Raw genomic sequence first — 24,537 nt, forward strand, 5'->3', positions numbered from 1 at the left:
TACAAAACAAATATTATAATAATAGTTTAAATAAAAGTGGAAATAAAAGAAAAATTGTTTTAAATTGAAAAAAAAGACGTCTTTTATTTAAACAAAAATGAAAATTTCCTATAAAAGGGAAATTTATCAAAAATGTCCTTCAAAAAAGGTATTTTATTGAAAAGAAAATTTATTGAAAATTTTCTATAAAAAGGAAATTTATTGAAAATTTCCTATGAAAAGGAAATTTATTGAAAATTTCTTCTTAAAAGGAAATGTATTGATAATTTCCTATGAAAAACAAATTTATTGAAAATTTCTTTTTAAAAGGAAATTTATTGATAATTTCCTATGAAAAGGAAATTTATTGAAAATTTCCTTTTTAAAAAGGCAAATTTATCGAAAATTTCCTAAAAAAAAGAAAATAATTGATCACAAATTTCCTCTAAAAGGAAATTATTGATAATTTTTTCCCATAAAACAAAATTTATTAAAAATTTCCAATAAAAGGGAATTGATTTTGAAACCTTCCTATAAAAAGAAAATTTATTAAAAATTTCCTATAAAAAGAAAATTTATTAAAAATTTCCTATAAAAAGAAAATTTATAAAAAATTTCCTATAAAAAGAAAATTTATTAAAAATTTCCTATAAAAAGAAAATTTATTGAAAATTTCCTATAAAAAGAAAATTTATTGAAAATTTCCTAAAAAAAAAAAAATTTATTAAAAATTTCCTATAGAAAGGACAATTTTTTTCAAAATTTCCTTTAGAAAGGACATTTTATGAAAATTTCCTATAAAAATTTAATTTCATAAAAATTTCCTTAGAAAGAACATTTTATAAAAATTTGCTATAGAAAGGACATTTTATGAAAATTTTCTATAGAAAGGACATTTTATGAAAATTTTCAATAGAAAGTAAATTTTATGAAAATTTTCAATAGAAAGAAAATTTATTAAAAATTTTCAATAGAAAGTAAATTTTATGAAAATTTTAATAGATAGCAAATTTTATGAAAATTTTCTATAGAAAGTAAATTTTATGAAAATTTTCTATAGAAAGTAAATTTTATGAAAATTTTCTATAGAAAGTAAATTTTATGAAAATTTTCTATAGAAAGTAAATTTTATGAAAATTTTTTATAGAAAGTAAATTTTATGAAAAATTTTTATAGAAAGTAAATTTTATGAAAATTTCCTATTAAAAAGAAATTTTATGAAAATTTGCTATAGAAAGGAAATTTTCTGAAATTTTCCTATAGAAAGGACATTTTATGGAAATTTCCTATAGAAAGGAATTTTTTCGAAAATTTCCTATAGAAAGGAATTTTTTCGAAAATTTCCTATAGAAAGGAAATTTCTTGAAAATTTCCTATAAAAAGGAAATTTCTTAAAAATACCCAATAAAAAGGAAATTATTTAAAAAATTTTTATAAAAGGAAATTTTTCGAAAATTTCTTATAAAAAAGAATTTTTTTAAAAATTACCTATAAAAATTAAATATTTCTAAAATTTGCTATAAAAATGAAATTTTTCGAAAATTTCCTATAAAAATGAAATTTATCAAAAAATTTTCTAAATAAAGGAAATTTTTGAAAAATTTCATTTTATAGGAAATTTCATTTTATAGAAAATAGTTATCAAAAAATTCCTATTATAAAGGGAATTTTTCAAAAATTTACTTTGAACAAAAATTAAAAATTTATAAAACATTTTGCATTAAACAGGTTACAGTTTAGAAAAAAAAATTTTCTAACAACCTTTATTATATTTATAAATTGAGTAAAAAAACACTTTAATTATTTAATTTAAAATTATTTTCAAAGCCTGCCAGCATTCATAGTATTTAGCATCCAATTTCTGACAAGTCTCCTCACCCCATTTGGTCACAGCCATGCTCAAAGAGGATTCAAACATAAAAGCTTGAGTACCCTCAGCCACACGTTCGGGTTGTAATTTGGCATTAGAAGCACCCTCAAAACATTTGTTATCAGGTCCATGAGGAGTCATCATAGAATGTAAGGTGGCACCACCGGGCATAAAACCTTCCTCTTTGGCTTCGTAGCGACCCAAAATCAAACCCATGAATTCACTCATGCAGTTGCCTTAAAAAATAATAAAAATATTAGGAATGAAAAATTAAGAATGAAAGAAAAACTTACGATGATAATAAGGTGGTCTGAAAGTATGCTCTTGCACCGACCATCTAGGAGGGAAGATAACAAAATCAGCTATAGCCGTGCCATATTTTGCACTGGGACAGGTTAGGACGGTGAATATACTGGGATCACAATGATCAAAACTAACTGAATTAATAACATTGAATTTGGCCAAATCGTATTTGTAGGGCACATAGTTGCCATGCCAGGCTACCACATCGAAACAGGAATGATTTTGTTTGGCGGCAAATAGGTGGCCTTGGAATTTAGAAACTACCTGGAAGCCTAAAAACAAACATCTTTATAAAATTAATGAATTTTTATAAATAAACATAATATTACCTTCTACTTGACGATCTTCGAACCAAGCTACAGGTGTTAGAAAATCTCTGGGATTGGCCAAACCATTGGCGCCGATAGGTCCCAAATCGGGTAAATGGAAATGATTGTCGTAAACTTCCAAAATATAACCTCTAATAAGTGAACAAAAATATTTTTTTTAAAAAAGTTTTTATATTTAGTTTTCTTTGTAATATTTTACCTAGTAGGTCCAGTTACATTTACAGCGAAACGTATACCCTGGGGTATAACACAAATCTCATTGGGAGATACTTTCATTTTACCAAATTCAGTGGTAATATCTAAAACTCCCTCTTGAGGTACTGTAATTACAAACAAAAATATATCTATAATTTCTGTATTGCGCCAATTGCCCTCGTGTATATAACTACTTTATACATGTTCATTAATTTTTAAAAATAAATAACTTAAATTTATATAATGACCATTCGCTATAATAATCAAAGAATTTATACATTATCATTCATTAACATTTTTCAAAGCTTTATGCATCATAATAATACATAACACTTTTGTTGTTGGTCAAACCAACAACAATTGGATAAAAATTGAATACATTAAAATGAAAATAAAACAGAACCATAGCATTAGAAAACACACAACAACTTACCAATTAAGAAGTCACCATCGCTATTATAAAATGCTGTATTTTCCATAGATGTATTGCAGAGATAAACATGAACAGCCAGACCATGACGACAACGAGCATCTCCAGCACCACAAACGGTGTGCAGACCTTGAACAAATTCACTTTCTCATTTCCACTAGGAATATCGAATGGTTTCCAGCGCATCTACACATATTAAACAAAACAAACAAACAAACAAGTAAAAGTATTATATGTTTTTGGTCATCGAGGATCTTATACACCCACCACCATATTGATTCTAAACTCTTAACCAGTTTTGTTGTTTTTAAAATCTTACTAAACTAGAACTGAATTAAAAATGAACTAGAACTAAACTAGAACTGAACTAGAACTGAACTAGAACTGAACTAGAACTGAACTAGAACTGAACTAGAACTTAACTAGAACTAGAACTAGAACGAACTAGACTGAACTAGAACTAACTGAACTAGAACTGAACTAGAACTGAACTAGAACTGAACTAGAACTGAACTAGAACTGAACTAGAACTGAACTAGAACTGAACTAGAACTGAACTAGAACTGAACTAGAACTGAACTAGAACTGAACTAGAACTGAACTAGAACTGAACTAGAACTGAACTAGAACTGAACTAGAACTGAACTAGAACTGAACTAGAACTGAACTAGAACTCAACTAGAACTCAACTAGAACTGAACTAGAACTGAACTAGAACTGAACTAGAACTGAACTAGAACTGAACTAGAACTGAACTAGAACTGAACTAGAACTGAACTAGAACTGAACTAGAACTGAACTAGAACTGAACTAGAACTGAACTAGAACTAAACTAGAACTGAACTAGAACTGAACTAGGACTGAACTAGAACTAAACTAGAACTGAACTGGAACTGAACTAGAACTGAACTAGAACTGAACTAGAACTGAACTAGAACTGAACTAGAACTGAACTAGAACTGAACTAGAACTGAACTAGAACTGAACTAGAACTGAACTAGAACTGAACTAGAACTGAACTAGAACTGAACTAGAACTAGACCTGAACTAGAACTGAACTAGAACTGAACTAGAAGAACTAGAACTGAACTAGAACTGAACTAGAACTAGACTGAACTAGAACTGAACTAGAACTGAACTAGAACTGAACTAGAACTGAACTAGAACTGAACTAGAACTGAACTAGAACTGAACTAGAACTGAACTAGAACTGAACTAGAACTGAACTAGAACTGAACTAGAACTGAACTAGAACTGAACTAGAAACTGAACTAGAACTGAACTATAACGGAACTAGACTGAACCTAGAACTGAACTAGAACTGAACTAGAACTGAACTAGAACTGAACTAGAACTGAACTAGAACTGAACTAGAACTGAACTACAACTGACTACAACTGAACTAGAACTGAACTAGAACTGAACTAGAACTGAACTAGAACTGAACTAGAACTGAACTAGAACTGCACTAGAACTGAACTAGAACTGAACTAGACTAGAACTGAACTAAACTGAACTAGAACTGAACTAGAACTGAACTAGAACTGAACTAGAACTGCACTAGAACTGAACTAGAACTGAAACTAGAACTGCACTAGAACTGCACTAGAACTGCACTAGAACTGAACTAGAACTGGACTAAATCTGAAATAAAACTAAACTAGAACTGAACTAAATCTGAAATAGAACTAAACTAGAACAAGACTGATTTAGAATCTACGACCTGAATATACATATTCCGCTGTGTTACAAACGAAATAACAAATTTAATATACATGTCGCCCCATTTATTACAAAACCGACATAAATCAAAAAACTTATTTTGGGAAAAACAACATTAAGTAGTTGTTAGTATGTTTCTCATCTGAACTTAAACTCAGTTTTTACTTATAAAATATAAGTGAAAACATACATAGGTTTTAGTTTTGAAGTTTACAGCATAAAACCGAAAATAATATATAGTATTCAGTTCAAAAATCCCGATTTTTAGATTATACCAGTCTTGTAGTAAATGAGCGATATGTATCGCCCCACTTTTTGGCTATGGGGTATAAAAGCATATTTATTAAAAAAATAGAATTGAATTTGAAAATAGAATAGAAATTGTGGTTTAACAATTGAATAAAAAAAGAAACTGTTAAATTTGCAAATTTTTACTATAAAGTGGTAGTTTGACAATGAAATATTTTTATTTTTTTTATCTGGTATTGATAACAAAATCCTGGCTAAGGATAACAAAAGTGTTTAAAACAAAAAATGTTTGTTAAATTTTAAAAGGAAACAGCAAAATAATTTCTATGGATTCTCGTATGTACAATTTGAACATTCAATATATTTTTTTAACTTACCTGATTGGGATTTGGTTTCTGTTCATCCCAATTATGAGTTAAATGTTTGCTAGCTGTTTCGTATGCCTGGAATGGTTGGTGTTTGGCACTGGGATTGATGCGATAAAACCAAGTGCGTGCATTTTCCTTACGTGGTGCTGTAAATGCTGTACCCGACAGTTGTTCAGCATACAAACCGTATGCACACTTTTGTGGTGTATTTTGGCCCTCGGGTAATGAGTTTGGACATCTGGGATCTTCGGATGAGAAGTGAGAACCAAAACCACTCATGTACTATAAAATCGAAATGAAAATTTATTTTTTTTTTATAAAAGTCGTACTAAAATTTCATATTAATATGCTTTCAAACGACAAATGGACGGACATATTATGTTTCCATTACCATAAGATCCTAGGTATATATAATTTTCCCATAATTAAAAAATTTTGTTATTTTTTTAATAAATTTAAAATCTCGTGACAGTTACATTCAAATCTCCCTAATTTATTTATTTTGTCTGCAGTCTACACAGTATATTAAGTTTGCATATGTATAGTATTCGATACAACCTCTTTATTACTTGTTATTTATAAATTCATTCATTTATACGCTTCATTTATTTCGGATTGGTAGATTTTTTTTTGTCTATCACACACATTTCATAAAATCGTTCTTCATAGAACTATTTGCCAATATTAATATTTTTGTTTTTGTAAAATATTCCATACACTTTAGGAATTTTCTCACGTTTGCTTAAAAGAAGATTACGAATGAAATGTTCGATTTATTGACTGTTATATCAGACATGGTAAATTGTGATTTTTAAAATTGTTCTAAGATACATGATACATAAATATATTAGTATCAAGGTGTTTTTTTTTTTTTTAGACGTTTGGATTGGTCCAATTTTGTACCGATCCAAACGTTTTAATCATTTGCACAAACGAAATAATAATACTGAATTTCCATCCCTGCATAACATAGTTTTTCACATACTTACGTATACCCAAAATTTTGCACTTAATCTACAAATCTCAATATAAGCATTTTTGGCAGCCACCGCGAAACACTAATTAACAAATAAACTACGTTGTTGGTAAAAACGAAATAAGCCTTAAAACATTCGAGATGGTAAATAGAAAATATCACAATACCGAAAACGCTCTGTGATTAAACATTACTGTGAACTAGGGTATAACCAAAAATAGGCAACTTTACTACGTGGTAGTCTGTGGTGTTCTAACAACGAAAGCCGTTTTCTCGGATCATTTTGGTGCAAAAACCTTAAGGACGCAATAAACATATACGGGTTCTAAATTTAGAAGAGGGATAAATTAAACAATTCCGATTTAGTATTAAAAAATTTAAAACTAAAACATTTTCCGTGGAAATTTTTTTAACTCTAGAGAAAAAGTGATATCCTTTTTAATATACTTTTTTATAGTCTTTATAGAATAGATTTGAAATTATCAAAAATTGGATAAAAGTTATAACCCTACTGTACACACATACATACGCACCTATTCCATTGAAATAGACCAGCTATGGGAGCGACTGAACTAGAACTGAACTAGAATGAACTAGAACTGAACTAGAACTGAACTAGAACTGAACTAGAACTGAACTAGAACTGAACTAGAACTGAACTAGAAACTGAACTAGAACTGAACTAGAACTGAAACTAGAAACTGAACTAGAACTGAACTAGAACTGAACTAGAACTGAACTAGAACTGAACTAGAACTGAACTAGAACTGAACTAGAACTGAACTAGAACTGAACTAGAACTGAACTAGAACTGAACTAGAACTGAACTAGAACTGAACTAGAACTGAACTAGAACTGAACTAGAACTGAACTAGAACTGAACTAGAACTGAACTAGAACTGAACTAGAACTGAACTAGAACTGAACTAGAACTGAACTAGAACTGAACTAGAACTGAACTAGAACTGAACTAGAACTGAACTAGAACTGAACTAGAACTGAACTAGAACTGAACTAGAACTGAACTAGAACTGAACTAGAACTGAACTAGAACTGAACTAGAACTGAACTAGAACTGAACTAGAACTGAACTAGAACTGAACTAGAACTGAACTAGAACTGAACTAGAACTGAACTAGAACTGAACTAGAACTGAACTAGAACTGAACTAGAACTGAACTAGACTGAACTAGAACTGAACTAGAACTGAACTAGAACTGAACTAGAACTGAACTAGAACTGAACTAGAACTGAACTAGAACTGAACTAGAACTGAACTAGAACTGAACTAGAACTGAACTAGAACTGAACTAGAACTGAACTAGAACTGAACTAGAACTGAACTAGAACTGAACTAGAACTGAACTAGAACTGAACTAGAACTGAACTAGAACTGAACTAGAACTGAACTAGAACTGAACTAGAACTGAACTAGAACTGAACTAGAACTGAACTAGAACTGAACTAGAACTGAACTAGAACTGAACTAGAACTGAACTAGAACTGAACTAGAACTGAACTAGAACTGAACTAGAACTGAACTAGAACTGAACTAGAACTGAACTAGAACTGAACTAGAACTGAACTAGAACTGAACTAGAACTGAACTAGAACTGAACTAGAACTGAACTAGAACTGACTAGAACTGAACTAGAACTGAACTAGAACTGAACTAGAACTGAACTAGAACTGAACTAGAACTGAAACTAGAACTGAACTAGAACTGAACTAGAACTGAACTAGAACTAACTAGAACTGAACTAGACTGAACTGAACTAGAACTGAACTAGAACTGAACTAGAAACTGAACTAGACTGAACTAGACTGAACTAGAACTGAACTAGAACTGACTAGAACTGAACTAGAACTGAAGTAGAACTGAACTAGAACTGAACTAGAACTGAACTAGAACTGAACTAGAACTGAACTAGAATTGAAACTAGAACTGAACTAGAATTGAACTAGAACTGAACTAGAACTGAACTAGAACTGAACTAGAACTGAACTAGAACTGAACTAGAACTGAACTAGAACTGAACTAGAACTGAACTAGACTGAACTAGAACTGAACTAGAACTGAACTAGAACTGAACTAGAACTGAACTAGAACTGAACTAGAACTGAACAGAAAAAAAAACTGAACTAGAACTGACTAGAACTGAACTAGAACTGACCAGGAAACTGAACTAGAATGAAGAAACTGAATTAGAACTGAACTAGAACTGAACTAGAACTGAAACTAGACCTAGAACTGAACTAGAACTGAACTAGAACTGAACTAGAACTGAACTAGAACTGAACTAGAATTGAACTAGAACTGAACTAGAACTGTACTGGAAATGTATTTTTACATGTATATATGTGCGTTGCCCATCACTGATATACTACTTCATTACTGTTAAATCATTCATTTTTATTCAAATGACATAATCTTCCTAAATGTAATACACACAAGGAATTCAAACAATTTTGTAAAGAATGTTTATTAAAAATGTAATAAATCATCGACATTTAGTTAACAAAATTATATTTGTTAAGTTATATTGGAATGAGAAAGAAGTTGTACAGTGTACATAGTAATACCGTCAACTTTTGGTATCATTGCTGTTTAGTTGTTGTTAAGATATTCTTTAAATTTGAATAAGTTCAGACCACATTTGACGCTTGTTGCAACTTGTCAATATGTATATATGGCGATAAAATTCGATGTATTTAAATCTAATTTGCCAAATAATTAGATCTTTTTTACCTTTTAACTGCACGGAACTCGATTCATAATTTTTGAGTTTCCTTCGAAAATCTATCAATTATAGAAAATAGATCTCCGAAATTAGATCATATTATATTTTCACTTTAAAAACTCTTGTAAATAACTAACTTAATCCCCGTTTTAGGGCTATATTCCGAAAATCAATTATCAATAGCAGTTTAAAAAGAGTTTTACCAAGTAGGTATATAAAAATAAACCAACCATATTTAATATAACATTCTTCCTTATTCATACAGTATGTAGTAAATAGACAAATACAATGTTTATATGTACATATGTATTATACAGTTTTTTTTATTTTGATTTCAACAAGTAGAACAAACTTTTTCACAACTTTTTCTAGGATTTGAGATATCTACTACAAATGTTTAATAAGACAAATACCAAAAATTACACAAACAACTTACACCAATAGTAGTGATATTTACGACTATGTAGAATCTTGTATACCCTTCAATTTAACATTAATTAATAATCGTTTCAGTTTTTTTAACTGACGTACTGCATACAGGACTCGTGAGAGTATTAGGTAGCTATTTGGTATCGATATTTTTTGAATTTTCAATACCAAAGTTCATTACAGAGCCATATCTATCATTACTTCTAAAAATCCATAGGACTTCTAAATATTTTCGAAATCTTATTTTGATTTGGCTTCTTATGTTAATACTTTTCTTAAGGATTAAGCATAGCTGAATCCGAATTCCTTTTATAGATTGTTTAAAACTTTAGATTAAGATATCTCGAAAAACGAAACAGCTACAGCTTTACTTTAAGGTCGACAAATTGAACTTTCAGATGACATAACAAACTTTTTACACAAAGGTGCTCTCGGATTTTTATAACGTCTTAAAGACGTCCCTTTTTCAAAATTTAGGACACGATATCTCGTTATATTGACTTTCATGATACATACAAATAGATAAAATTACAAACAATTTGACAAATTTGTACATTTTTCAGTATTAAATGAAGGGTATTAAAATAAACAACTGTAAGAACGTGATAATACTTTTTCAAATGTTCACAGCAGCAGATGGTTTTAGTGGTCACATTCAAAACCACTTCATTTTCATAAATACATTTTTAGAAGTCTAGAGAATTGAGTCAAAGACCATAAGTAAATATTTATGTATAAGCATATACATATATACATATATTATATATAAGAACATATTTGCATACATATGTATGTATATGGGCAATTTCATGTCAAAAAATCGATTTGGATGAAATTGGTACCAAGGTTAGTATTATTGGATAATAAGCCATACATTTTTCACCTTTATCGTTCAAAAACTGTCACAGTTAGAGTTGGTCAAAGTTTGACATTTTGGTCAAACGGGTTTTTTTTTCAAATGAGTGTAACTTTTCACCTATTGGTCCTAGAACAAATCACTGGCCTTCTGTCTGGCCTACTATCCAATAGTACTCTAACCTTGGTGCAAATTCGATCCAAATTGATTTTTATAGTTAGGTCACTTGACACGAAATTGCCCATATATATGTATATAAAGCAGAAAATACTTTTAAAACAATGCACTCAGGAGAAATGACAAAATGAATGTTGTATAAGAATAGAAATTTTTGGGTTTTGGTTTTAATTATATTTAAATGATAATAACTAATATTATATGTCATTAATAAAATTACACCAATTCAATTTAATTGTTTGGGCCTTTTAATTGACCAATAAATTTTCAACTATATATGTAAATATGTATGTATAAATAATATGAAATGTATGTGAGTAGTTTAAGATTAATTCTTGTATACCGGAGGGGTAGTTGGAGTCATGTTATTTGTAAGCTGTTCATGTAATTGTGGGATATTTTTTGGAAGCTAGTGTATATTTAGACGTGTAAAGAACTTTCTGTTTGCCTAAAACTTCTTTCAGGTTTTGATTACTTTCTCGTTATGCCCACTATTTAAGGAACATTAGCCGATTTTAGTTTCTTTTTATATATAAATGATCGCAGTAACCGTTATCGCTAAGCTATCGTTACCTTTTCAGCAATACTGGAATAAATACCGTCATTGCTAAAATACCGATAACGACATCAGTCAAAATACCTATAAGCCTATGAAACCGTTACCGAAATAAGCCAAAATACCGATACCGCTATCTTTTCATCGATTCGAAACGGTTGATAACCTTAATTTTAAGAATAAAAGTAGATTTTCTAAAGAATTGTGAATCGCGGAAATCGAATCTGGGCTCATCAAGTTTTCGAAATATATTCTCCTTAAGATTGAAAAATTCTCTTTTTGGTCATATTTGAGATATTTTTTTAAATTTAGTTTTTTGGGTTAAGATATTCAAACTTTGGGAAGATATAATAGGGGTTAGGTTTATTTTAAAATCAACTGATTGCTCTTTCAGATGACAAACTTTGTAAATAAAGGTTTCTTCGTGCTATTATCACGTTGCACAGTGGGGCAGAATGGAAATTTTTTGGAAATAAATCTGGCATTTCTAAACGGCTGATCCGATCGGGATAAAATTTGGCGTGAGCGTAGCCAAGGAGTATTCGAGTTTAAGTTTTGAAGATGAACCCTGCAGATGCCCCAGGGACGGCGCTGTGGCGGCTCAAAGTAGGGTACCTACGACATGTAAAATTTTTAAACTCGTGCCATTTTTTTGTTTTTCACCCAAATACAAAGATTTTTATATTTTGTGAAAGCGCTCGACGAGATCTTGAAAAAACATGCTTGGACATACTACTTATCTCTTATAATATCCGAGTTATAGGCATTTAAAAATTTAGTGATACAAAATTTACCATACCTTGGTCCGCCTTTTTTTGAATACCGGGCGTAATTTTGGACCAAATGGACTCAATTTTTTCTTGTTAGTTAGACAACAAAATTTCCAATAATATACAAAAATTTCAGATCAATATTGTTTACAGATCCAAAATATACGTTTTTTAATTTAAAAATTCAAAAAATTTTAGATTTTTGGCATTTTTTTGCCAAAAATGTGTCTTAACTCTTTTATTAATAAAATAAAATTTTTATTAAGAACATATAACAATTTATAGTTTTCTAAAAGGTATCTTTACGCAGAACGCTTTGGCGTAAAAAACTTGTCCTATTTTTTGAAAATGTTGCCACTGCGTCCTTCCGAATATGACCTATTTTTTATCAAAACTTCAACTTTGGGCGACATGTTCTAAAATCCCAAAGCTGGGATCAGAAAACTGAAAGCAGTTTTGGAAACCTCAATATGTTTTCTATTTACTCCAAAAGTATTTTCCCAGCCCTGAAAGAAATGTGGACCCTATGGGCAAAAAAGTAAAAAATCCCATTTTTGGGATTTTCATTCCTATTTTTGGGAATTGCGGGATGCCCTTTGCCCTATTCTTATTTGAAATGACAAATTTAACAAGCGTTGAAAATTTCATTGAGTTTTGTTCATAAATAAAGATTTTGTCATATATTACATATTTGTTTAATTTCTAAAACTATGATTTATATCAAAATTTTAATAGGATCGCAGATAGCTACAACAATTTAGTCCATATTTATCCCTTAATATCATTTTTTAGTTAGATATGGAAATTCTCGACCCTTTACAAAAAATTTCAAGCCAATATCTCAATTACATTCAAAAATATGTTCATTTAAACCTGTGTCCTTTAATTTCATCTTTTTCATATTTTAGTATTAAGTATGACAGCACATATTTAAATCTTATATTTACCTATTTTCCATTTGTTTGCTTATCCTTATAATTGAAAGGTCCTATTATGCTTAAATTTTCAAAAATTTATAACTATTTTTTACCTAAATTTTTTCGACAGATCATTTCGTTCTGTTTCGTTTATGATCATGTAGGTAAAAATATACAGGTAATGATAATTTCGATTCATTCACTAATAAGAAATATCAATGACTGAATTACAGGTTATAGTAATATAGTCCTAAATGTTAATAGGTAGACAATTCGTAATTTTTTACTTTGGAATACCTGTATCGGAAATGACAAGAATTGGTATATAAGTAAACTTCTCAGATTTAAGTACCATATTTAATAAATCTACAATGAAGATTACATTGAAGTACGAAGAGTTGTGGAGTATATCTTCAAAAGGGCCAGAAAGAATTGAAGACATTTCAAATTATATAAAAACTACATATATTAGAAAAGTAGACAAAACAGGCATATCAAAAATTGAAAACTTTTTAAAACTTTTTGATGTAAAAAGTAAGTCTGTGGATGGAAATCAAAAGAAATTTCGATTAAAATTTTGTAGTTGGATGGAAACTACTACGGAAATCTCAACTTACAACACATCAACAGGAGCGCCTTGCAAGTCATACGAAGACTTATGTTCAAGGTAAAAAAAAAGAGGGTCACACAAAAACTTTTTTCAATCTCAAATGAGGAAATTGCAGATACATTTAACGAAATGCTGAAAAAGGAAAACCAACATATGGATGTCGTACATATTGCAACTATTCTTCCTAATGCATCACCAAAACGACTTAAGCGAATTGTGGAAAGTATACCAACTCCAACATCATAATCAAATTTTACTGAAGAGGAAGCAATAGCGCTTATGTTGGAACTGGGTCTCAGTCGAAATAAGTACCAAATATTAAGGAAAGCTCTGCATGAAAAAGGACACAATATATTACCATCATACAAGGCGATCCAGGAAAAAAAAAAAAAACAAACTATCCTACTAAATCAACAAAAAATAATGAAGAATTTAAAGAACTGAGAGCTGCGGAAAAAAGCAGAATCCAAGAAGAATTTAAAGTTCAGATGGGATTAAACATCGACAAACCACTTTCAAGTTGCGGTAGTACAAATGACGGTAATACGTCGAGAAGGTTTTTTCGTGATTTTGAAATTACTTCAAAAATAACTGGAATCGACAAGGAGTTGCTTCGAAGAGTTAAAACTATTTTAATGGCACTGAATAGTAAACATAAAATTAATGAAAATCGATTTGGGGAATACACATCTGAAATTTCTAAATTACTTGTATCTCTGTATCCATGGAGGGAACTAATACTAACAGTACACAAAGTATTGTGTCATGGTCAAATAATAATTGAATCGAATATTCTTCCACTTGGAGAGTTAACAGAAGAAGCCCAGGAAGCGAGGAATCGAGATTTTAAGCATGTTCAACTATTCAGCTCAAGAAAATGCTCCAGGCAATCACAGAATGAAGATATTTTTAATAGTTTACTTCTATCTTCTGATCCTGTTCTTTCAACTATGCGAAAAAGATGGATTTGTTATGAAACTCTATCATCTCAAAACAAGGAAGATTTAAAGGACTTATATTACCTTCTGGATATGTATACCGATATGACAGATTATTTTATAGAAAATAAGTAGTGTTAGGAATTAACTATATAAGTAGGTTGTAAGAATTAATTGTATTATGTTTAAGATAAACAGTTCAAATAAAAAAAGCTATTATACTAACTGATGATATTGTATTAAATTGTGTTTTATATTTCGGTGGGCGGGAAAGGTAATTTGTGTGGGGTGATTTAGGTGTTGTTTTGCGTGGCTCATAATAAAATTATAATTTTTTTTTATTTTATATACAATATTATAATAAAATAATTAACTAAATAATTTTTAAAAATTGTCCAAATATTTTATTCAACACCAAATGTATGTTCTGTCATACTTAATACTAAAATATGAAAAAGATGAAATTAAAGGACACAGGTTTAAATGAACATATTTTTGAATGTAATTGAGATATTGGCTTGAAATTTTTTGTAAAGGGTCTAGAATTTCCATATATAACTAAAAAATGATATTAAGGGATAAATATGGACTAAATTGTTGTAGCTATCTGCGATCCTATTAAAATTTTGATATAAATCATAGTTTTAGAAATTAAACAAATATGTAATATATGACAAAATCTTTATTTATGAACAAAACTCAATGAAATTTTCAACGCTTGTTAAATTTGTCATTTCAAATAAGAATATGCAAAAAAAGATTGAAAAAGTCAAAGGGCATCCCGCAATTCCTAAAAATAGGAATGAAAATCCCAAAAATGGGATTTTTTACTTTTTTGCCCATAGGGTCCACATTTCTTTCAGAGCTGGGAAAATACTTTTGGAGTAAATAGAAAACATATTGAGGTTTCCAAAACTGCTTTCAGTTTTCTGATCCCAGCTTTGGGATTTTAGAACATGTCGCCCAAAGTTGAAGTTTTGATAAAAAATAGGTCATATTCGGAAGGACGCAGTGGCAACATTTTCAAAAAATAGGACAAGTTTTTTACGCCAAAGCATTCTGCGTAAAGATACCTTTTAGAAAACTATAAAATTGTTATACGTTCTTAATAAAAATTTTATTTTATTAATAAAAGAGTTAAGACACATTTTTGGCAAAAAAACGCCAAAAATCTAAAATTTTTTGAATTTTTAAATTAAAAAACGTATATTTTGGATCTGTAAACGATATTGATCTGAAATTTTTTGTATATTATTGTAAATTTTGTTGTCTAACTAACAAGAAAAAATTGAGTCCATTTGGTCCAAAATTACGCCCGGTATTCAAAAAAAGGCGGACCAAGGTATGGTAAATTTTGTATCACTAAATTTTTAAATGCCTATAACTCGGATATTATAAGAGATAAGTAGTATGTCCAAGCATGTTTTTTCAAGATCTCGTCGAGCGCTTTCACAAAATATAAAAATCTTTGTATTTGGGTGAAAAACAAAAAAATGGCACGAGTTTAAAAATTTTACATGTCGTAGGTACCCTACTTTGAGCCGCCACAGCGCCGTCCCTGGGGCATCTGCAGGGTTCATCTTCAAAACTTAAACTCGAATACTCCTTGGCTACGCTCACGCCAAATTTTATCCCGATCGGATCAGCCGTTTAGAAATGCCAGATTTATTTCCAAAAAATGTCCATTCTGCCCCACTGTGCGTTGCAAATATGGACAAAAAAAATGGGTTTTTAAATTTTTAAGACGCGATATCTCGAAAACCGAATGCAATGAAGAAATACTGAGGCCAAATCCGGTTTCAGTGCTGCTCAATTATATAGAAAAGTATAATTAAGTCTCGACTTTTTTTAAAAATTTGTTGACCTGTGTAATCGTCCCGAAATACATGATACTCAATAATGTGAAATCAAAAGCTATTAATATCTATCTATCTTCTTCTATCTTCTATATATATAAAAATCAATGTATGTTTGTAGGAGGCTAAACCACTGAAGCGATCTTCTTGAAATTTTCAGTGTATGTTCCCCTATATCTGGAAAGAACTATAGGCTACTTTTTATTTTGAAATTGCAAGTGGGAGTGGTGCCACGCCCACTTCTTTAAAAGTCGAATATCTCGGTACATGGTACAACTAGAGTCCTCAAATTTGTTATGGACAATTTTGACATTCATATGATAATTTGGTGGAAATAATTTGGAGGACTAGCAATAGGGGGCGTGGTACCCCCATCTATTTATATAAAAATTAATGTGTATTTGTATGTTTGGACTTTAAAGACAGCTAAACGGACGGACCGATTTTTCTGAAATTTTCAGTCTCTTCCTGTATGCCTGGAAGGAACTATAGGCTACTTTTTACTTCAAAATTTGAAGTGGGCGACGTGCCACGCTCACATTAAAAATTAGTATTAAAAGTCGCATATCTCAGAAACTGCAAGAATTGGAGTCCTCAAATGACACCTTCCATATGAAGAAAATATTAAATCTGAGAAAATATAAGATAGAGTCCTCAAATTTTGTCGGAACCATATAGTGTCAATATTATTATTTAAGGAAAAAGGGGACGGACTAAAAGTAGAGGGCGTGGCATCTCCCATAAGAATTAAATTTAAAAAATCGCTTATCTGGGAAACTATTAGTGTCAGATTCTTCAAATTTTTTAACATTCATGTAAACATTTTGGGTAATAAATTGGCGGACTACCAATGGGGGACATTGCTCCTCCCATATGAATAAATATAGAAAAATTCGTTTATCTGGGGAACTAATAGAGCTAGCATCTTAAAATTTTGCACGAAGAACTTTAATATTCATATGAATATTTTGGGGAAAAAGGGCGGACTTTCATCAGGGGGGGCTTGGAACGCCCCATATAAATTAAATAGATTAAATAAATTCGTATATCTGAGAAACTATTATGTTATTCAAATTTTCATAGGTTACATTAAAATCTAAATTAACGTTTTGAAAAATTGACGAACTTGCAATAATTTGTGTAACATCCCCAAAATGTAAAAAATGTATATCTGGAAAACTATGTATAGTTAGAATCTCAAAATCGTAGTGTTTTTTTATTTACATTGCATTTAGGTTAGCAAAGTACACTGGGTATAGCTAGTGTTATTATAAAACTCAAAATAGTTAATCTGTTACAAAAAACACAATATTTATTTATTCCAAAAATAACAGATATTAAAGTTATTTTTAGATCGTAAAATATTTAAATTTTTCGTTTTTCGTTTTTCGCAATCACTATAAATTTGATTAAGCTCAAAATTTGTTTAAGATTAAAAAAAAAAACTTGTTTTACAAAATTTTTAATTTAAAACTGAATTATATAATTAATTCAATTAAAGCATTTTATAGCTTTATTTAAATATACATTTATTATTTGTATTTTATATTGGCATGTGTTCCGAATTATTAGATACATATAAGATTCAAGTCATTAAATTTTATAAAATTTTCTTTAAATATGTTTTATTATTTTCACCAAAATTTCACTAAATTTTAAACTTTTTAAAAGAGATTTTTACCCGCCTGGGAATTTAAAACTTTTAAAATTTAATTTTTTTATATAAATATTTGAAAATTTTTTGTGCGATTAAAATTAGATTAATTAAACCTTATTTTCAGTAATTTATATATTTTTTAAACACTTTTTATCAACTTTTAACGCATAATAAGTTTTTTCTTAAAAATTCATTGACACGTGTTGAAAACTTTAGCTTTTTTTAAAATATTTTATTAGTATTTAGTTTTTTTTAGTAAAATAATCATATTTTTAACTCTCTTCTCAACATTTTCCACTTTTTCTTTAACAAATATTTAACTCAAGGAAGATCTTTATCCCATTTACCTTGTAATCACTCATGTTTTTAAACGTTTTACTTATAGTTACACGCCCGCTAAACTTTTCGAAAAAACTGCTGTTACCGTTAAGACGTCACAATTAAGAAAAAACCTTGTATCAAGCCAAACGATGCTTCTATATACCCCAGCAGCAGCTATAACAGTCGTCACACCCCAAAATGTTGTTTATCTAGGTTCATTCTCATTCTCAGCTTCATTAGGATTCAATTTTGTGGTATCGAAAAAACCAGTCGTATTTTTATCGGTTGTTATTTTTGGGTTTCACCTGGTTGTTGTTTGTTGATCGAGAATAGTTGAGTAGAAATCTAATAAAAACAAAATTTAAAAACCGGTGTTGTTCAAAAACAAAATTATTCAATATTAAGTTTAGTTATTTTTTTTTTTTTTTAAGTGTTCAGTTTTATTGCATATTAACCAGTTATGAAACTAGTGGAACCAAAATGCCGGTCAATTTCTTTTTGTTGTTTTTAAACTGGATTTATATGAAGATAATGAAAAACACCACCTGATGTTGTTGTTACATTTATTTGGTTTGAACTACAACTTATGTACCTGTTTGTAAATTACTTGTCATAAGATCAATTTGTATTAGGGTAATGCCCTTTTAGGTAGTAGACGATATGTTATGATCAGTCTGGATATAGTCTGGATTCTAATAAATTCTAAGAAGATCCCAGCTAACCATCGAGAGTCTCTTTATATTACGCTAGGCCCCAATTGTTGAGGACCTAAAGAAAACAAACATTGTTCGCGGTTTGTTAAAGAAATTAAATTATTTATGCTGTTTAATATGCATTTCAGGAGGCCACATGTGGTAAATCGTGACTTATGTTACTCATTTTATAATACATAATAACTGTGCAACAGGTCAGCCTAATCTAATCCTCCCGTAAGATCCTATCGTGCTTTCAACAGACATACTTACAAATACTTAATACAATTCAGGATATACTGATGGGTCTACGACCAGTATTTCGATGTATTACAAAAGAAATGATGAAATCAATGCATCGTTTGGCTGGATTAAACAATCATATCATCATCCTCATCTTAATGAAGATCGTTATCATGATCAATGATTTTTTGTTTGAAAATATGATATGATTTATTCAAGGTGGGACTACAACCAGTATTTCGATGTGTTAGAAACGGAATGATAAAATCCATGCATCGTTTGGTGCGGTTTACGCGATCGTATCGTCATTTACTCTAATCTAATTTCAGAAAATGTATCTGTCAATTAGTCTCCAAGGTCGTGAGATTTGACACTTCTCGATTATTTCCTGTTGGCGCCACATCAGGTCTCTAGTTAAATCTGCAACAATTAACGACGTCTTAGAGGCCAAAATTGTTCACGACAACGCTCAATATTGTTGTTCAATATTGGACGTCCAGAATGTATTTCGTTAAAACTTGCTGAGGCTCTACAAGAAATCGATCATTCAGACATATTAGTTATATCGTTGTTATGCCGATTTTCAAAACAGCCGTAAGTAGGAGACTTCAGCTGAAATTGAAGTAAATGTGACGTTCAGTTTCAAAGACAATGATCGCGAAGAAGATTATTATGACATGACAATGTCTCTTCGATATGCTTTATATACAAGTGGATGCTGATATCTGAAACATTTGACACCGAAATGTGTAGTATTCGAGTTGAAAGTAGTGCCTGATAAGGACAACGAAAGATTATCACTATTGCGATTTGTTTTACACATAAAGTAGAAGATGATGTCAGAGGCACTTGATGTATGTTAAAGCTATAGTTATAAAAGGCTACATTGCTACACATTGCGACCAGACATTCTAGATGAAGTAACTGTGCATTCATGTTCGAAAAGTAGCATAATGAATGTGAAGAAGTTAATGACGATATGAAGATCACTCTTTCGATCAGCAATTCGTTCAAGTGTGAAGCACCTGACACTGGATTACGATGAGGGCGAAGAATATAAAAGCCGTTTTCAGAATTTCTATTTCGTTTTGCATTATACGTACAAGTGGGACATGACGTTAGAAGCGTCTAATGTGGGTTAAATCTTTAGGAATAAAAGGCAATAGCATTTGATACATTGGGATCAGAGAAATTAGGTTCTATAGGTTAGGCTGCATTTTTGTTTCAAGATAGACTTAAACATTATCTGCAATATGAAAAATGACTCAATAGTGGATCACATCTTAACAAATAACAACAATTAAACTGTTTGTGTTTAAGAATAAAATACATTTAAAGTTTATTGCTCTTTTATAATTTAAAAATAAAACTGATAATACACAATATGTATTGTACGAGAATGCCTTAAACAATTAATTATATTAAATAGCAAAAAAAAAAAAAATACAGAGTATAAAGGAAATAATCCTTAGAAACAGATAATTTGAGCTTATGTTCATCTTAAATAAAGTTTTCAAACCCTAAAGAAAAAGAAAAAACTATTAAACAATACTGATGATGAATAAAGTTAAATAAAAATAATAATTATAAGAGGAGACAAAGTAGAAAACTAAATTCTTAATAGTATAGATATAGAAAATCAAAAAAAAAAATACAATAGCTTTAGAAGCTAAATAATTGGGAGAGAAAATTGAATCAAATATAAAACTATTAATAAAAAGAACACCTCAAAACTACAGCTACAAAGTCAAAGTTAAAGAAACGTTAAAAAATTAAACATTTTTAGAAAACAAACCAAATACAAGTGATATTTTTTAATTTAAATTTTCTAAATATTTGTTTGTCTTTTTTTCTTACTTTACAAAATCTGTAGCATTCAAATTATAGCATTCTATGAGTTGGGGACTTTTAAACAGCTCAAGTTTATTACAAATCTTAAGCTAATATACTGTTATTATTCAATTTAAAACTGTTCTTTTTCAAAAATAATACTCTTACTTATTTAAATAAAATGATGTGTGTGTGTGAGTCTTAAAATATGATTGAATGTTGAGTCTTCTTCGATTCTTGATTTATTCATTTGAGAGATTCAAAACATCATCACCCGTCTTGGGTATTTTAGCTGGTGGTGGAGCAGCCAAGTCGGCAATTGAGGAAAATTCCATGCGTTTTTTGGTGGCAGCATTGGCTAAGCCGGCATTGGCCAGACCAACACTGAGAGCGGCCAGGGAACCGGGTGGTGCCAACTCACCATACAGACGGGTCAAATCCACGGGAGGCGTATTCGAAGGACGTCGATGCGAAGAAGAGTTACTGCCATCGGAAGGAGCTGGTGAAGGAGTATTGGAGGGTACACTAGAAATGGCCAAATCTACAGCACTAAAATTATATTTACCACCTCCCGAACCGCCGCCGCCACCACCTCCAGCATTCGAGCCGCCACCACTACCGCCCGCCGACTCCAGACAAGGCTGATTTTGTGGGTGTTAGACGTTCCAGGGCTGGTGAGGCCGACGATTCCCGTGTACGGGAGGAGGATGAAGTCGACTTGGGTGGTTTCATCATCATGGCATTTATCGACTCTTGCTGCATTTTCAACAAAGCTGAAGGAGACATGAACAGATTGTTAGCGGCTAATGTTGACTTAGCTAAAGGATCGGGTATACCAAATTTACCAGCTTGTTGTTGTTGCTGTTGAAAGAAAGCGGCATAATCTTGAATTTTCTCATGGGCCAAAGCATTATAAGCAGCAGCGGGATCAGTTAAAGGTGAGGGAGCACCAGTGGAATTAGGTCCTGAGCCTCCACCGCCTGATTTGGAGGATGATGGTGTATTTGCCGATGGTGGCTGACCGGTAGGTTGTGCGAATAGAGCATTTAAGTCAGCGGCAGCTTTGTTTTGATGATAGAGTAAAGCATTAAGATCGCTTTGTTGCTTTTCCGATTGCAATAGCTGATTTAACATATCAGTTTGTTGGGTGAGTTGCTGTTGAGCTTCCTTTTGTTTTTGTTTCGATGAAGAGGAGGAGGTGGAGGGACCGCTAGCTCCTCCCACGCCGGCTGATAGCAAGGCAGACAATTCATGTGAAGAGGGACCTGCACCTTTAGCCGCTATTAAAGCTCCAAAGTTGGGATCGAAAAACTTGGTGTATGTTTGCAAGAGTTGAGTATAATCGTTGTGAGCTTGAGCCTGAGCTTGGGCCTGTGCTTGAGCTTGTGCCTGAGCCTGTGCTTGAGCCTGTGCCTGAGCCTGTGCTTGCGCCTGTTGCTGCTGCTGCTTTTTGGAAGTGCTGGGAGTAGGAGCTGAGGGTACCTGTACAGCAGCTGCGGCAGCCGCCATTTGTTGTTGTATGAAAGCATTTAAATCATTATTTTTTTGTTTGCTGCTGTAAATATGAATCGTAACCCAATAGCTTGGAGGCTTGTATAAGATTATTATAGTCAGCCGTTAAAGCTGCCGCCGATACAGCGGCTGCATTGGCCGCAGCAGCTGCTGCTGAAGAATTTTTACTTTTACCTCCAGCTGAAGATGAGGCCGAGGAGGTTGAAGGTTGCATACCAGCGCCTCCTGTTAGATAACTAAAATCAGCTCCAAATCCCAAAGTGCCCAAAGTGGTAGCTCCCAAAGCTTCGGCTTGTTGCAGTAAAAGAGCTGCATATTCTGGTGATCTTATGAGTTCACTCATTTTCAAGGGATCATTTTTCAATTCATCCAATTCTTTCATTAGTTTAGTTTTATACGAGTTCGACGAAGTGGATGATGAGGACGAAGAAGATGATGATGAAGACGATTTGGAGGATCTCTCTTTTGATTTGCTTGGTGTGGGTGTAGGAGCTGCTGCCTGTGGCATCATATCTTGCAGGCGAGGCATGTTGAAGCTTTGTGAGTAAGCGGCCACAGCGGCAGCCACATTGGGATCAGAGAAATCGGGTACTCCAGATTGGGCTGCAGCTGAGGTGGATGTGGCTGTGGCGTTTTGTGATTTATTTTGTCCTCCTACTTTTGCGGCGGCTGCAGCCAATTGATTGAGCGATGTACTGCCATAATCTTTGCGTTGTTGGAAGAGTGCGGCCAAATCGGTTTGCAGGAAATTAGGCGGCAGTTGGCCGGCCAATTGAGCCAAACTAGCAGCCATCAAATCATTAGCCGAGGGCATGCCATGCGCTGTTGAGGAGGAAACAGTGGGCGGCACTAAAGCCCCTGTTGTGGGATCAAATTTGTTGGTGGGTGTAATACTAGGGCTGTTGCGGGCTATATCACTAATACTGAACTTGCCGGGACTGGGTGCTGGAGAGTTGCGAGTCCTTGAAGTGTGTGAAGACGTATCAGACTTGGCTGGTGAAGGAGAGGCTCTTACGGGCATTTCAAATTTGGCCGGAGAAGCCGAGTTTGAAGGTATGGTGATGGGACTGTCTCTGGGTGAGGCAGAGGGCAAGTTAGGGGTTGCTGTAGGCAACTGTGGCAATGATGGCAAAGAAGGAGGCATAGGTGGCAGCAAACCCGGGGGAGGAACTGTCGGTGGTTGCACTAGAGGCGGTATAATGGGAGGAATGCTAGTAGCATTTGTAGTGGCTGTGGTGGTGGTTGCAATAGGATTTGGTGTGGCCAAGGGCGATAACATTCTTACAGGATTCATATTGAGACCAGAAGGCAAACATAATTGTTCTTGCAAAGATAAAACCTTTAGTTCACTGGCTTTCTGTTCCGCCTGCTGTTGTTCCTCAGCCGCTCTTAAAGCCTCCTCAGCTGAGCTTAATTGTTTTGTAGTCAAATCATCACACTTTAATTCATCCTCCGGTTTAATTTCCAATTTTGTATCCATATGCAATTTCGGCAATTCTTCTTTAGTGTCAATGATTTTAATGGTTTTTGGTGGTATAAAATCATCTTCCTGCTCACAACCCAAAACGGCACATATCCAATTCCATAAAGCTTTATCATTTTGCTTCATTGGAAACTTGGGATAAAGAGTATTTTTCAGTTTTTCTATATAAGTAACATCGTCACTGAAGACGCTCGAGAAGCGTACCACTTCATTGCGAAATTGTGTGTAGTAATCAACACAGGATTGTATTTCAGTGCGTACCTCTTCGGGTATCTCTTTATCGGGTAAAACTGAGTATTGCATCAGCATGGGGCGGCCATATTCCAAGGCTTGTTTATTTTCATTGGGCGGCATAACCCAAATTGATTTAACCACCGATTCCAAGGTGGGATTTTCATCGAAGTAAGGGGCTAGAAAACAAAAACAGAAAGCAACATTTTATCTTGGGAAAACTCTTATAAAAACGTAACAAACTTACATATCACTAAAGCCACACAGGGCGTATAGGTGGCATCAGAAGATCCCTCA

At 32.1% G+C, this 24,537-nt stretch overlaps 3 protein-coding genes across 3 annotated transcripts; all 3 read right to left on the reverse strand.

The window, feature by feature from the left end:
• Positions 1-1,698: 1,698 nt before the first annotated feature.
• Positions 1,699-18,373, reverse strand: LOC119614158 (homogentisate 1,2-dioxygenase-like). Its single transcript, XM_037970269.1, is given in 8 exon segments — positions 1,699-2,085; positions 2,143-2,424; positions 2,482-2,612; positions 2,681-2,801; positions 3,110-3,250; positions 3,253-3,292; positions 5,455-5,727; positions 18,276-18,373. Coding segments are annotated over 8 exon segments (1,305 nt in total). The 5' UTR covers positions 18,291-18,373; the 3' UTR covers positions 1,699-1,783.
• A 2,822-nt stretch (positions 18,374-21,195) lies between these two features.
• On the reverse strand, positions 21,196-21,631 carry LOC119614156 (MPN domain-containing protein CG4751-like; the record flags this gene model as incomplete). Its single annotated transcript, XM_037970266.1, has 1 exon — positions 21,196-21,631. A coding segment is annotated over one exon (375 nt), but the record flags the coding sequence as incomplete, so codon positions are not given.
• On the reverse strand, positions 21,630-24,533 carry LOC119614157 (MPN domain-containing protein CG4751-like; the record flags this gene model as incomplete). Its single annotated transcript, XM_037970268.1, is given in 3 exon segments — positions 21,630-22,559; positions 22,561-24,419; positions 24,488-24,533. Coding segments are annotated over 3 exon segments (2,835 nt in total), but the record flags the coding sequence as incomplete, so codon positions are not given.
• Positions 24,534-24,537: the final 4 nt, after the last annotated feature.

The sequence above is a fragment of the Lucilia sericata genome, unplaced genomic scaffold (genome assembly GCF_015586225.1).
Source record: "Lucilia sericata isolate MDLA Ls3-8-SP2 unplaced genomic scaffold, ASM1558622v1 Contig002644F_arrow, whole genome shotgun sequence".
NCBI classification, from domain to species: Eukaryota; Metazoa; Arthropoda; class Insecta; order Diptera; family Calliphoridae; genus Lucilia; species Lucilia sericata.